We start from the raw sequence: 14,754 nt of genomic DNA on the forward strand, positions 1-14,754 counted from the left end.
ATACGCAACAGCGCGGACAAGGCTCTCGGTGTGAAGACATCGAAGAGCCATCATCGCAGCCTCATGACCGCCGAGCACCTGCAGGGTAGGCCAATGGATGTGGAACTACTAAATGGTCAAGATAGTGCTGCGGGCGACACAGACATGCAGGATGATGACACAATGGAGGACAAGGCCGACAGCGACACTGTTAATAGCAGCGTGGATGAAACTTCCACCGACGATGAAGATGCGGACGAAGTAAAAGGTTTCAACAGCCGCAGTGATGAGCAAGACGTGGATAGCGATAACGACACGGCAGATAATGACGATGCTAGTGATGAAATCAATGATGAAGACTTGGTCAATAATAGCGTCGACGGAAGTGAAGACGCTAGTGATAACATATTGACATCCGACATGGATGGCACCAGCGATAGTGACGGTGCATTGAATGAGGTTTTGCAATTAGCAGACGAATTAGATATATCCGTCAACTCCATGGAGGATGTCTACCAAAACGACGAATACATGACGACAACCTCAAGCTATGTAACCACAGGAGCCGCAGAAAGTGCTGAGCTCACTGAGCAAACTACAACATCAGCAACACTTTTGATTGGTGCAGCAAATGAACTAGTCACCAAAATGCTTAACGACGGTACTTTTGTTGAGACCATTACAAGCGCTCCTATGGAGCCAAAAAAGGCAACAACGAAATTGCAACTCGTACAGAAAACAGTGACACCAACAAAACTAACGTTGCTGCCGACAATCGCAACAAAGGATTTTGTGCAACCGAAACTCGCAACCATAAGGAAGTGGAAAAATCAGACTCAGTCTGTGGCGCACCAAAATGAAATTGCCACAAACGAGCGAAGCGCGTGGCATGATGCTGGCGGTGGCGCGGCAAAAATAGCCGCTTCGGAACGCGAAGACCTCGTTCACTCGCATGAGGCGCATGACGCAATTGAGGTGTCACAACTCCAAAGCATTGAGTTCAGCAACGAGACGGCGCCATTTGCTGAAGAAGACAATGTAACTTTGAGCACTTTGGAGCCCATTAAAAGTGGAGCCGAGGACCAAGATGCAATCTGGTTAAACAGTAACTTTTCACAAGAGCCTAATCAGTTGGCAAGCACGAGTGTCGGTGGCGTTCGCTTAGACCGACAGCAGACTTTCGAGATTGAAGAGATTAATTTCGAAAATGTTGTGCTAGAGAATGCTGACGACATAACAATGGACGACGGCCATATGGATAATCGTAATGCACATGGTTTCCCTGTGAGTAATACGGGTGATGTGAGTGCAGACGTTAATGGTAGTGAAGAGGACGGCAACGAAACGGATAACGGCGAAGACGACGAAACGAATCGGTTCTTAGCCGGTGTTGTTGATGCGGCAAACGAAGACGAGATTTACGATTGGGACGAGATATCGCGTAATAATCGTCGAAATTTGATGCGCGGTCGCGATGTCGTAACGAAGTTCTTGCAAATCGTTGAAACACAACATTTGCTCGGTGCTAATTGTGAGGCGGGTACGTCGTTAAATTTAGGCGAAGGCGTGGTCGATCGTTACGCGCAGGATCGATTTCGTGTTGAAGCCGAAGTGGCGGTGAATCGGGCCAACATGTTGACCAGGTGAGTACTGACGGAAATAGTGCATATTTGAGTGACGATAATGAAATAGTTTTGCAATTTGTGAATACATTGCTGAAAAGGATAAGGCAGCTCTTTAGTATTTACGCCTAAATGTAGGCAATATGTTACAGCTAGGTTTTTAAGTATGATTATTACTAAAATTGGTTGATTATTATATTTTTGCCAAGAAATGGGCAATATAAGTTCGTGAGGAAATCTCAGTTGCTTTATTTATTTCTTTTGTTCACTAAAGAATTCCTTAAATTACTTACGCTCTGCAGAATTAATTAAGAGCGCTTCAAAGAGCAAACCAAAAAACGAAATTACAAAGGAATGACACCCTTCTCATTTGAGATAACGAACGTAAACCAATCAATAAGCAATAAACATTGAGTAGGGAAATTAAAAATTCCCAAATAGCCCCTCGCAATTTGAAGTGGAAACGAAAAAGAATGAAAAGCAAATAGTGGAAAATGAAGGACAAACAAGCTGTTGAAAATTTAAAAATTCTACTGCCAGCTGTTCAGGAACCCAGGAAGTATACAAATATTGACCCTCAAGAATGTGTAATGTGAAACCATATAAGGGTTTCGGATATTTGGGAGAACTATTATTTGCTAGAGGACAAATTGTTCTGGGGAAACCCAGTATGGACGTGTAATATACTTAGTACGCTCTTTGGGAAGAAAAAGGCTTTATCTTATGGGCGAATAAATACGAATTAAGAGAATATGTTTCTCAAGGTTTGAACAAGCTTAAGAAAGTAAATCTCAACTTAAGATTCACGTTGTCTCTATGTATTAATCTAAGCGTAGTTTTTGAACAAGCTCAAATGCTACATAAATTAGCAGATCAACAAGTGATAAATATAAAAACAAAACCCATAACTGAATTCTGAAAATGACTGTAACTATCTGCGCATGCAGTCCTTGCTCCGGGCATATCCTTAGAAAAGGGTAGAGAGAAAGGAATAGCAATCAAGTTGACTGACAATCCTTGAAAGCTTATCTGCTGATATGAGGAAATAAAAACGTCGAATTAAGGGAGTGGAGCGCAGTGATATTCTGTCCACTGGCCGCCAATTCGGCACGTTTGGGTTACCACAGCACCGTGGTTGCCCGATGAAGCTCAAGAACGCCGATAATGCGTGGGGGAAGAGAGTTCCGGGCGTATGTAAACATGTGTGTGTACATGTCGGTCACTGTCCGGCGATATTTGACATTTCAAGGATATTTGAGGCAACTTTGAAGCAGCTCGTGTTCGCTATCTAATAACGAAAGGGCACAAAAAGTTGCCCAAACTCAAGACATGTGCGCGTTGTTAGTGTTGTGCATATATATTTACAAGTCCACATATGAACATATACTATATAAGTACTTGTGTGTATACAAAAGCGAAATATCTTTATAACCCCATGAAAAAACTTAGTTCAGAGTTTTCAAATACGCTGCGCTGCGCTTAGCTCGCAATCTTTTTGTGTTTGAGTACAGTAATTGTTGTCGAAGCATACACATACATACTACGTATACACATAAAGAAAACTACAACAGATAGACAGTGATAGCCCTGTCAATAAATGCGCAACGCAGAAGCGGCAAGCGAAAGTTATCCCATCGCCAGTCGTTATCCAATTTGGTGCGATCTGCTTCCCCGTCATCGCAGGCAAACCGAGCATTTGCAGCGGTTTACATATGTCCGCACGTGTGTGTGTGCGTGCGAAGTTCAAGCAAAGTTTTGATTTCATTTTTGGTTAGACCGCACACTGGCGCCAAAGAAGACAAGCTACCCCAAAAAGTTAAAGAAAAGTTGTAAAGTAAAAAATCGGGATATTTTATAGGAGATATTATAACGATAAAATATTTGAAATCTGTTTCACGTAGCTGAACAACAAGTGTGCATATATGTGTGTGTGTGTGCGTGTTCAACATTTTTATATCTGCTTTCCGCAAATTTCTGCTCACTTCCAAAGCTGGCACGCTTATAAAATACACGATTGATACCCGTTCGAATTTGGGTTTCGAACAAAATATTTGCAACGCAGACAGTCTTGAGCAATGATGAACACTTATATATGCAAACGTAATGTTTCATTAATCCTTATTGTCTCTTCTTTTTTTATCAGATTTTTGAGGTACACGACTTTTTATGTTGCAATAGAATATGAAATTTAACGAAGAAACGGGGCAGTGGTCTACGGGCAGCACTGAGTACATAAATATATGTATATAGTACCAGTGGATGCGGCCACGCGTTGCCATGGTATATATCTTATACTATTATTCTATTGTATGAAGCTATTCAGTACAGTGAAAATTTGATTTACGGATAAAGGCGAAAACGTTTTTAATTTGGAATATGTTCATACAAATAAATTTCATTGGAAAAAATAACGAATTTAGGGCAGTTCTCTCAGTTAAGTTAACAGCATCTGTCAGTTCTAGTTAAAAAGGTTCTTTACCAAAAGAAGGAATCTTGGTTAAGTTTACCAGAACTTAACTGCCTGCGAACCAGACATTGAGACAATGGCCGTTAAGACTTGGTATTTTACTGAAAAATAGAATTACAATTGAACTTTCTTAACTCGAATCACCATAATCCACAAACAAACCTTTAAGTATGGGAGGAAATTAGCATACAATTGGATTTATATTGCTAATTCAAGAGTTGGAGTTATGGAGAATTTCGAGTTATAGAATTTTAAGCTATGGAATCTCCACTATCTATTATATTCGGGAATTGTCCGCTTAATAGATTGTATTTACTAAATATCAACAAATTATCGGACCGGTCAATATGTTAATGGATATGTTCGCTTAATAGAGCGTCCATTTAATTCAGCTTTCACTGTATTTCTTATTTATGAATTATTTTTACTATCCTATCTTCCAAGTTGCCTCAAACTGGACATAGTGTGCTAAATTTTGCTAAAACCGGTTCGGTAGTTTAGGAGTTCATCGCGAACAAAATACGTGACACGTATTTTTATAAACAAATAAAAAATTTACTTCAATATATTATATTATATAATACCTAATATCGCACAAAAAGAAGTTTACGCCAACTATGTATACAGTTTAACAGCATAATCATTCGCCCTAAACAACTCGAACCCAGCTCACGGAAGTTCTGGTGAGTCGATATCGATATCTTTCGTTATCCTGATGAAACGCACTTTCTCGGCTATTACACATAATTTAAATGTTCTCGAAAGGGAAGTTCAACAGCTTAAGGCGGTCCCACGATGTGCGCGGATTTGCTTAAAATTGTGTTTTTATTTATTTCCTTCTTCTTTAAGATTTCCCCCCCTTTTGTTGCGTTGCTTTGCAATTCGAAGGCTTTTGTGGACACTTGTGCGTGTCTTGCGATAAACGGCGTAAAAAGCAGAGCTATGCAAAGCTCAGCAGCAGCAAGCGGCTCGGAAAAAGAGCACAACCACAACAACAATCAACAACAATAGCTATGTGGAATTTGTCATTCTCCGTGATTTGTCCAAAAGATAATGCGATTCGTACGATTTTTTTTTTATTATACTAAACATTAGAATTCAGATTTGCCATTTGATATTTTGTTTCCATTTTATTACGTTCCGTTTTGGTCTCCCGTTCGTGCGGCAGCATGAAAGGGCAGCCCATTATCATAATGCAATTCCATGCAATGAAACCACATCAATAGGAGCGAATTTTTTGTTTGTTACCGCAATTTCATGCACCGTTGAAGGAAGCGTCTTGCCAGGGTAAGGAAAAATTTGAAAACAAAAATCCATCAGAAATATTTCCTAAATATGTCCCAAGAGCACATCACATATAATGTGCAAAAACTCACGCATCCCAAAATAGTTCAATGCCGTCAGTGAAAATGGAACCGGAAATATGTGGGCATGTGAATATTGAGAAACAAAACAACAACACGAAGTGTGTGGGCAACGCATTCCGTGCGTTATTTAGATTTTTCCCAAATTGTTTCACAGCTCGCCGCTGCCGAATCGGCTGTGGGGCTAAGTGTCACTCGTCACTCGGTAGTGGGTATTAATAGTGGTCGACCCTTGGACGGCAATGTCAAACTTCCAAATGTATTTCTCAAATTAAAACCGTAACAACCGTTATACGAGTACATATGCGCAATTAGACGGGAGTGAGTGCGAACAACAGAATTCCAAACGGTTTATCCCCTCTCTTTACATGCAGCCATAGACGTGAGCCTTGTAAAATACCCTCATAGCTTTGCATGTTATAACGGCATTAATTTTGCAAAAATTTACTTTTGCTTAAACGAGGCAGTCAGCAAGATACTCGACGCACATATATATTCCGGCAACTTTCGTGGTTAACAGCCAGTTCGAGAAGCTGCACACCCTGCCTTGTATTGTCTCGGGATACAAGGATAGTGCCTGCTCAAACAAGACAATTTTACTGCTCTTCACAAACTTTACAGTTAAACTAAGCCATTTGTTAGAATACTTTGTGGCCTACCATCATTTCCATGCAACAAGCTGCAGCCGACCCAGTTCCGTGCGAGCATTTGCATCTGCCGCCCTGCATGAATCCTTCAATTTGTTTTGCAGTTTTTTCCTTTCCTTTGGCGTGTTTGGGTTGCTGCATACTCGCTGCAAAAGTTCAGAGTGCAGCAAAAGTATAAAAGTTCTGCTGCTGCGCTGCTGGAGAATTGCTAGGCGTTTCAGTGTGTATGAACGGAGACAGAGCCAAGCAGGGGCGTGTTGCGGCGCAAAGCGCTGGCACTGTGAACTGCTGACTTTGTGAAGCGTTACAAAAGTTTGAACAACTGTTGTCACTTGTGTCTTTGGCAAATTGAATTTCTTGCTTCCTGCAATTTGCCGCTGTGTCGCTGTGCCCACTTGCCTCCGCCGCACCTTTGCGCGGCACTCATATCACCTTTCAGCATTTGGTTACACTTTACTTTGCTTGCTTCAGAACCTGCTGCGATTATGGCAATGAGGTGCGCCCCTTTTTTCTCGAAATTGCTTACATTTGCTGAAACGCTTGGCTTCTCTCTAACTAATTTCTCAGTTGACTACAAGCGAGGCGGCAAATATGATTTAGCCTTTAATTTGCGTACGAGCCTCTCTTTGCATTGGTTCACATGCGTTTGTACTGTGTTCGTGTGGTCGCTTGATTAGAATCTTGGTGCCAAGTGGTAGGTCACTGAAGTACATGCATACATGAATTGCACCGAACAATAAATTTGGGATATGAATTAAACTTATTAATTCTAGGGGACACGTGAATATTTCTCATCTATTTCATTATGCCAGTAAATGCACCTTGTCAGTTGCTTGTTCGATTCACTATTCTCCAAAGTATATACATGAGTTGTGAAAATAGAGTTATGCAAAGCTTTTGAAGATGTTGTGCCTTGTTATACTCGAAAATAGTTATATTAAGGCTACGAAGTTTTTAACACCCAAAAAGAATCGTCGAAGACCCAAAAAAATGTCTGTATAAATGAGTACCGATTTAGCCATGATTGTTTATCTGAATGCACAGCATCTACCAATATTGATGACATGACATTTTGACAGCTCGTGGCCGTCGTCATACTTGTTCACGGATTTGTGTCATATTTTGTCTCCAATGCCCTGTTATAGTCGCAGTTCGTTTAGAGATCTTGCTCCTGGACCAATTGAATAAATCTTTAGATTTTTCTATATATATCTGCTTAGTTATATTGCATTTTGTTATGTTTATCTATCTGTTGTTTGCTGATTGTTGAAATTGTATATTGAGCTTTCGCTTGATCGATCTAATCGGGCTTAGTATTAACTCTGCATCGGATTCGTTTAGGAAAGTCCCTGCCTTTGCCAACTCGTCGTTTCGGCAACGAAAATGTTCTTCTGGTCGAGAACCCAGATCAAGTCTAGCTGCAGCTTGTCTTCTTGTGAGGTCAGTGCCTGCTTGCAGTTAAGGACTGTGCTGGAATTCTCGTCTAGAGGGTATCCTCACCTAGAAGTGTCTTTTGAAATCCGGCATGGGTAGAATGTGGTCTGATTTATTGACATTTACAATGAGTTGGTAGAACCTGTGGACCTGGACCTGTGGTGGCTATTTGGGCGACATTTTGTTCAAATAATAATTATTAGAAAAAAAAAAAAATTGCCCTCAGTTTTTCAGACATTGGAGCTACTAATTGTCATCCAAACTGACCTATCACAGCCAAGTGTTTGTATGGAAACTCTTTAATTTATGAGGGGTGTTAGAGTTGGTTATGCTGACGAAGGATTCAATACACTTTCATACATTTCATTAAAAGTCTGCCAGCTTTATCTAACCTCGAATAGTAATATTTGCACTAAACGAGCTGATAATGCGATTTGCCATTTTCTTAGTCATTGTCCTCCTAACGCCTCTCTCCAAACTACCGACCAAAAGCAACTAAACCAAACAAATGCTTGAGTCGGAAGTGGTGTCAACTTCCGAGACCGGATTCTTACAGCCAATGTAGAGTGTTTCTAATTGCCAGCACTCAATTTGCATACAAACACACTCACACATACATATATACGAATGATTATCTTACATAAGTTGGCTGCTTGCATGGGTACAGGAAATGAGGCGAAATGAGGCGTGATTGAGAAGCCATGCAAATGCGCTTGTTTACTCTTCTGTGGCGACAATTGCACCAACTTGGTGCTCGCCATACAAGTGCATTCCCACAAGCGCCGAGCATTTTACATTAACCGCTTTAGTGCCAAAAGACACTAACAACATAAGCATTCTAGCGTTCTGGACAATTGCCATTCTCCGCAGCATTGTTGCAACAATTGTACTGCTGCAGCTGCACACAATTTTCAATTGTTCATTTATTTCGCATTCTATTTTTGTTTATTTGTTCGTTATTTGTGTTTTACAAAACTCTGATAATAGTGATGCTAGTGCAGGCAATAAAAATGTATGACAATAGCCGAACAACAACAGCAACGAAGCACATCAGAATTCGCAATTACATTTTGCAGCTCGGCGTCACCCTGTAGGAAACTCTTCACAGCACTTTCGGTGCAACCCTTCTTTAATATGTCTTACGACGAATACTGATCTAAAATATGTAAAACAAAGGAGCAAAATTCTCTGAAGATAGCGGTTGTGTCACTTTAACGAGCCCTTTTCTCTCTCTCGCACGGATTCAACTCGTTAACTTTGTTGTTGCTTTTACATGTAATTTTTTTGACAAGCAACAGAAGCGAGCAGAGTAACGGCTAAATGAAGTCAACTAATATCAATTCAATAATTTTTAAACAAGTTCTCCAAGACCTTAGTGACCTTCCAGTCTGATCCAATTCCCACAGGGTGCTATCATTTGTAATTGCACTTCGTCTGCTTGTCTGAGTCTGCGTTTCTGTTAGTGTTTGTGTTAGGGTAAGTAAACATTTGCAATTGCCATGGCTTGGAGGCAGCGAATAATATTGTTACATCATTGCCATTTGCACTTGCCCACATGGAATAGACAATGACCGCAGCACTCCAGCGACAGTAAATAGTGAACTTTTGAATGCCCCAACACAATCACCAGCGACAATGGCAGACAATACTGATGCGAAACACAAATAGTTGGTGTATTGAAATTGCAGTTTTTGTAGTCAGCAATTTTTGGTGATTAATAGTATAATAAAGAGTTCAAAACGTTTCTGACACAGACGGGTATGTGTGAGTTCGAAAATGAAATCATTTCTGACGTTATGTGGTCGATGAAGCAAAAACTTTTTAAATAAGTGACATAGACAACGGAGAATTATTAATTCGGGTTTGTTTTTTTTTTGTTTTTTTTTTTTTGTTTTGAAGCTCATAAAGCCATTACTGAAATTCATACATCAAAATCAAAATTACTCAGTAAAAACTTTTCCAATATCATTAGCTCGCTGAGTTAATTTGAAGTTCAGTATTATAATAGGCTGATACTAATAGATGTTCTCAATATATTTCAAATTGGTCTTTGTAGCTTGAACGTACTTACCAATGGTTTAAGCGATAGATAAATGGAGGAAGACCCGAAAGTCAGTATTTCTCCTAATATGATTGCTGGGATTGATTACTAAAGATGTCGTTAAATTAATTTACGACTATGGTTTTCAATATAACGCTTTAACGCAAAGCCAAAATACAGGATGTGGTTTTGGAAGATCGTCGATTAACATCTCATTAGGCAGTCTTAGCCATATTTTAAGTGAAATTTTGGCAATTTTCGAATGCGGACTTTCGCAGCAGCATTTGTTGCGTTGTAAAAAGGATAATGTGGCTTTTGTGAGTAGATTCGTCACTATGGATGAGACTTGAGTCTATCATGATCATGAATCGAAACAAGAGGCTAACTCGTTCGGCTTCGAAACGAGTACGTGCCTGGAATTGGGCCATGAAGGTTATGGCATCAGTTTTCTGGGATGCGAAAGGAATTTTGTTTGTGGTTTAATGGAAAACTCTTAAAACAATTAATAAAGAATATTATTGCAACCTTTTGTACCAGTTGAAGGAAAAAATTCCTGCAAAAAAAATTGTTTCATGATATCTCAATTTTTACTCAAGTTACAGCTTGCACGGACAGACAGACATCCGGATTTCAACTCTACTCGTCACCCTGATCATTTTGGTATATATAACCCTATATCTGACTCTTTTAGTTTTAGGACTTACAAACAACCGTTATGTGAACAAAACTATAATACTCTCTTTAGCAACATTGTTGCGAGAGTATAAAAATATATATTTCCTAAAACACTTTTGGATTCGTTAAATGCAAATATAGCAAAAACTATTTATAGAAATGAAGCTGTCAGACAATTTTTTCGTTTTCATTAACAGAATTTCTTTTACTTTTCAGTCAACTTTTATTAGTCATAGACTGAACCGAAGGGTAATTTCGCGCTCTCTAAAACCTCTGATTATGACTTGAGACAAAATTGTGATATGTTTTTCCAATGTACACAGCAGCACTCTTGATCAACTTTTCGGAAGTTTGACATTTTTACTGTCTCATGCCTTAAACTTGCTTTTAAAGCAGTTGCAAGCTTTTGGATTGACTTCTTTCGGTCGAAATGCACGCTGTCTTTTCTTAAATGCAACATGACATTCGATTCAGCCCTCCCCCTGCAATGCAATTCAAATCGAGACAGGGAACTGGTACATGTCAAGTCACGTCTAGTAAACCGTTATTGCAACAACTTTAGCAAATTCAAAAATTGAATAGCTGCATGTATTTATATAATATAAATTGAGGTGGCTCCGCGCTTCTAGGACCTCAGATGCAGACAAGGCGATTGCAAATGGAACCACAAGTGAAAAATTGCATGATGTGCTTTGGGGACGGTTGCAGGAGCCAGACCATGGCCGCAGCAGATGGTGCAACTCGAGCGCTTCCGGAGAGCGGAAATTATTAGCGCGGTGACAGCGGCAACCAACAAAAGGAAACAAAGCGACAGCAACAAGCAACGGGGGCATTCTGACACACGCAGACAGTCGCTGTCGCTGTCACTGCGACGTTTTTCATTCCTTATTCGTGCTTTTTCTTGCTTCAGCAGTGTGCTGAGTGGTGTGTGGTTTGGCAAGGAGGCTGCCATTCGCCACACTGTGGCTTGTAGCTACATCTGCATGTTGTGCACAAAACGGTACAAATGTCAATTTGGCCAACTTTTCGCGTAGTCAGTCTTTGATCATTTTTCAAATTTCTGCTAATTTTTTCAATTTGCCAATTTTGTCAATTCGCCAGTTTCTTTTAGCATATTCTTTACGGTCGCTGCGTTTTCTTCCATAGATTTCCCTATAAATTTGCATTAACGTACTTTTTTTGCGGTATTTTCTTTCATTAAACGAAACTGCCATTTGAAGAGGCGATAAAGTGGAAGACATGAAAAAGACGGAGCGGCCCAATTTGCTAAATCAATGGGGATGTGAGACTGCTGCGTAGACATACAATGACAGGGGTTTAAGTTCAGGGAAGATATTGAATAAAAAATGTGCAAACTTGAGACGTGAGTCAATAAGCCGAATTGTGGCATGAAACGCAGCGAAAGTGCGACTCATTTTGTGCCACACTTAAAATTGAATTTTTCATTAAGTTACTTATTGAAATTAAATATCAATTTAAATGCTCTTCCCACAATCGAATTTGAACTGTAGCAAGTTCAATGGCGGTAATAATTAAACGCCTCAAACAGTGTGGTCACTAAATTTCTTCTCAACCGAACTGACCCAGTGCTGAGAACTCTTAATTTCTTCTAAACCGGCCTTAATTTTTCGCTAAAGAGGATAATTAAGTTTGTCATGAAGATGGTAAGAAAGAGCATCAGAGACCCTGTAAAAATATACTCAAATGATCAGCATGACGAGTTGAGCCGACTAAGCCATGTCCGTCTCTCTATCCGTCTGTATATGCGTGAACTAGTCTCCCAGTTTTTGAGATATTGAGCTGAAAGGTTTCACACGTCGTTTCTACGCAAGAAGCTGCTCATTTGGTGAAACCACCGATATCGGGCCACGATAGCAATTAGCTGCACGAGATATTTTCATGAAATTTTGAACAGGTTATTACCTAAAGCAAGATCGCAATCTCTGAAAAAATTATTCAAATTTCTGTAAAACATCTTTTTTTGTGAATGGTATGATAAGAATATATTCATCGTGGCTTATAGAAACTTTAAAACTCAATATTTTGGAGATCAGTTGCAATAATTTATAAAAAAAAAATGTTTGTTAATAAATGTCTATAATTTTTAGGGATTTGAAAGTAGCAATCTAACAACTTACAACTCTAACTTAAAATCTGATATTTTCGTTGTTATACATACTCAGAATAACGTGGTTTTGAACGAGGGCAAGACGAAATATCTCATAACTTCGAGGTAGTAGATAATTTCGTCTATCTTGGAACCAGCATTAACATTACCAACAATGTCGTACTCGAAATCCAACTCAGAATAACTCTGGCCAACAGGTGCTACTTCGGACTAAGTATGAAATTGATAAGTAAAGCCCTCTGTCGACGAACAAAAACCAAATTCTTCAAGTTACTCGTTATTGCCGACGATTATTTGGTGCAGAGCCATGCACGATGACAACATCTGATGATTCTGCGTTACGTGCAGAATTCGCCACGGCCAAAAGAACGATGCGCTCTACGAGATATATGGCGACATTAACATAGTCCATCGAAAACCTCCACTACGTTGGAAAGACCACGGACCTGGAATCTACAATTAGCGCCAAACGGTGAAAACGAAAACGAAACGAAAACGGTTTGACTTTAGAGCGCTATTTGTTTTGTTTAGTATTCATCCCAACCAAAGTGGAGTTAAGTCGCGAATATTTTTATGCGATTAGTTTCCACAACTTTAGACGTGATTATCGTTAGGCGCCAGTATTTATCAATGGTAGTTTGAATTCCATCGAGGTCGTAGATCACTCAAAGACGAATTTCGAGAAGGTCATCCGAAATACATTATTGCTTCCGAAACTATTGATGCTGTAGGCAAACTAATAGTGCAAAATCGTCATGTAACCTATAGTGAGATTGATACAACTATATAGTAGGCATTACAGAATGTACAGACGGGCATGATATTACTCTATATGTTGGGTCACCGACGTTTCGCTCACAAACAAACTTTCATGCGTATTTATTGATTTTGAAAATTCTGGTGAGACAACTGATTGCACTTTTGAGAACCAAATTATGTGATAGAAGCTGTTCCAAATAAACAATGTTCCTTCTAAATAAAAACTAGAATTTCTAATCTGAAAGATACTATGAGATAATAACCGGCAAAAAATAATGAATTAAGGCACGCCAACAGAAGCGATGTCCTTGCGGATCACTTAAAACGAAAACTTCATTCGTCCATCCGCCTCTAAACCCTTTTATCACAACGTTTTTACAAACTGCGATGGCACATCGATACGAAATGAATGCCCTCTTTCGTTTCCGCAACGTTTATGCGCTCCCGGCGCGGCAGATGCGAGCTTAGCTTTCAATTACAAAAGTGCATCGGAGTGACGCAAGAAAAATAATCGCAGGCGAACGAAAAATAAGAGAATAGAATAGAGAGCGAAATGGAAAATTTGTAGAAGTATCTGTTGGATAAATCGAAGGCGTTGCTGTGAAACTATTGTGCAAGCAAAATGAAAAAGTATCGAGCACGAGCAACAATAAACGCTCACATTTGCCAATAAATGCCATTCATTTGTTGCACTTGGTATTAGCGCCGGAGAAGTGTAATTGAATTTCAGCAAATGAAGATTCGAAAACAAGAGCGCTCTTTGTTATCCCGTCCGCGTGCGTGTGTGTGCGGGAATTTATAAATACTCGCACTCGCAACGAAGCCACCGCCATCACCTTGGCTTCCATCGCCACCAACCATGTGAACGCTGCCAGCGTTGCCGCCTTCACTGCCACCCATGCAACCACTGTGGCCGAAGCCGAAATGAAAATACTGTAAATACTTTCGAACTACAACGCCAACAATAACGGTGTAAGCGCCACAGACAACGTCCGCTGTAACGGTAGTGCTTGAGACTGTAATTGCAGACGCACGACTTGGCGCCGAAGTCGAAACCCACAGCAAAAATATCAAAGCTATGCGGCCACAAAAACTATCTCGTAACTTATCTAACGGTACGTCAAAGTAGCCAAGCGAAGGAATCAGTTTGAAATGCAATGATTCAAGCGAACGCTTCCGCTGATAAGACAGATACTTCAATGCGCTTCGATTTGATTTGACTTCACGGACGTCTGCCTGTGTGCGAGCGGATCTCTTGCTGCTGATCTCAAAATAATTGCAACCTCAATTGCTGCAAGCTGTCGATATTAAAGTACTCGAACGTGTCTGTCGGCGATGGAGGTGGAGAAGGCGCGGTGGACACAGCAGCTTAACTGTAATGTACTCGTGTATACTTAAGAGCATCATTTAGTACAGATTGAAGTACCAGCAACTGCTTGCTATAAGTTGAAAACCGTAAAAATAAATTGGATAACTTAAAATTGCGGAAAAATAGAAAAATATGAATATGAAGTAAAAATTCAAATATAAAAGCAAGCAGACGAGATTAGCTATTTTAGCGAATAAATACGTTAATGTCTATGACACCATTTTCGAAGAGAGGCGAGGAATTTAGAGTGCAAAATAAAAGTAGTTTGA

General features: G+C 39.8%; 1 protein-coding gene across 1 annotated transcript in view; it reads left to right on the forward strand.

Moving 5' to 3' along the window:
• The first annotated feature begins 995 nt into the window (after positions 1–995).
• Positions 996–14,754, forward strand: part of LOC108974481 — an 81,919-nt gene continuing 68,160 nt past the window's right edge. Inside the window, exon 1 of the mRNA XM_018942340.1 lies at positions 996–1,622. Within this exon, the coding sequence (XP_018797885.1) occupies positions 1,219–1,622 (404 nt within the window). The 5' untranslated portion in view covers positions 996–1,218. The remainder of the gene's footprint in view (positions 1,623–14,754) is intronic.

The sequence above is a fragment of the Bactrocera latifrons genome, unplaced genomic scaffold (genome assembly GCF_001853355.1).
Source record: "Bactrocera latifrons isolate USDA-ARS-PBARC rearing strain unplaced genomic scaffold, ASM185335v1 scaffold_56, whole genome shotgun sequence".
In the NCBI taxonomy this organism is placed as follows: Eukaryota; Metazoa; Arthropoda; class Insecta; order Diptera; family Tephritidae; genus Bactrocera; species Bactrocera latifrons.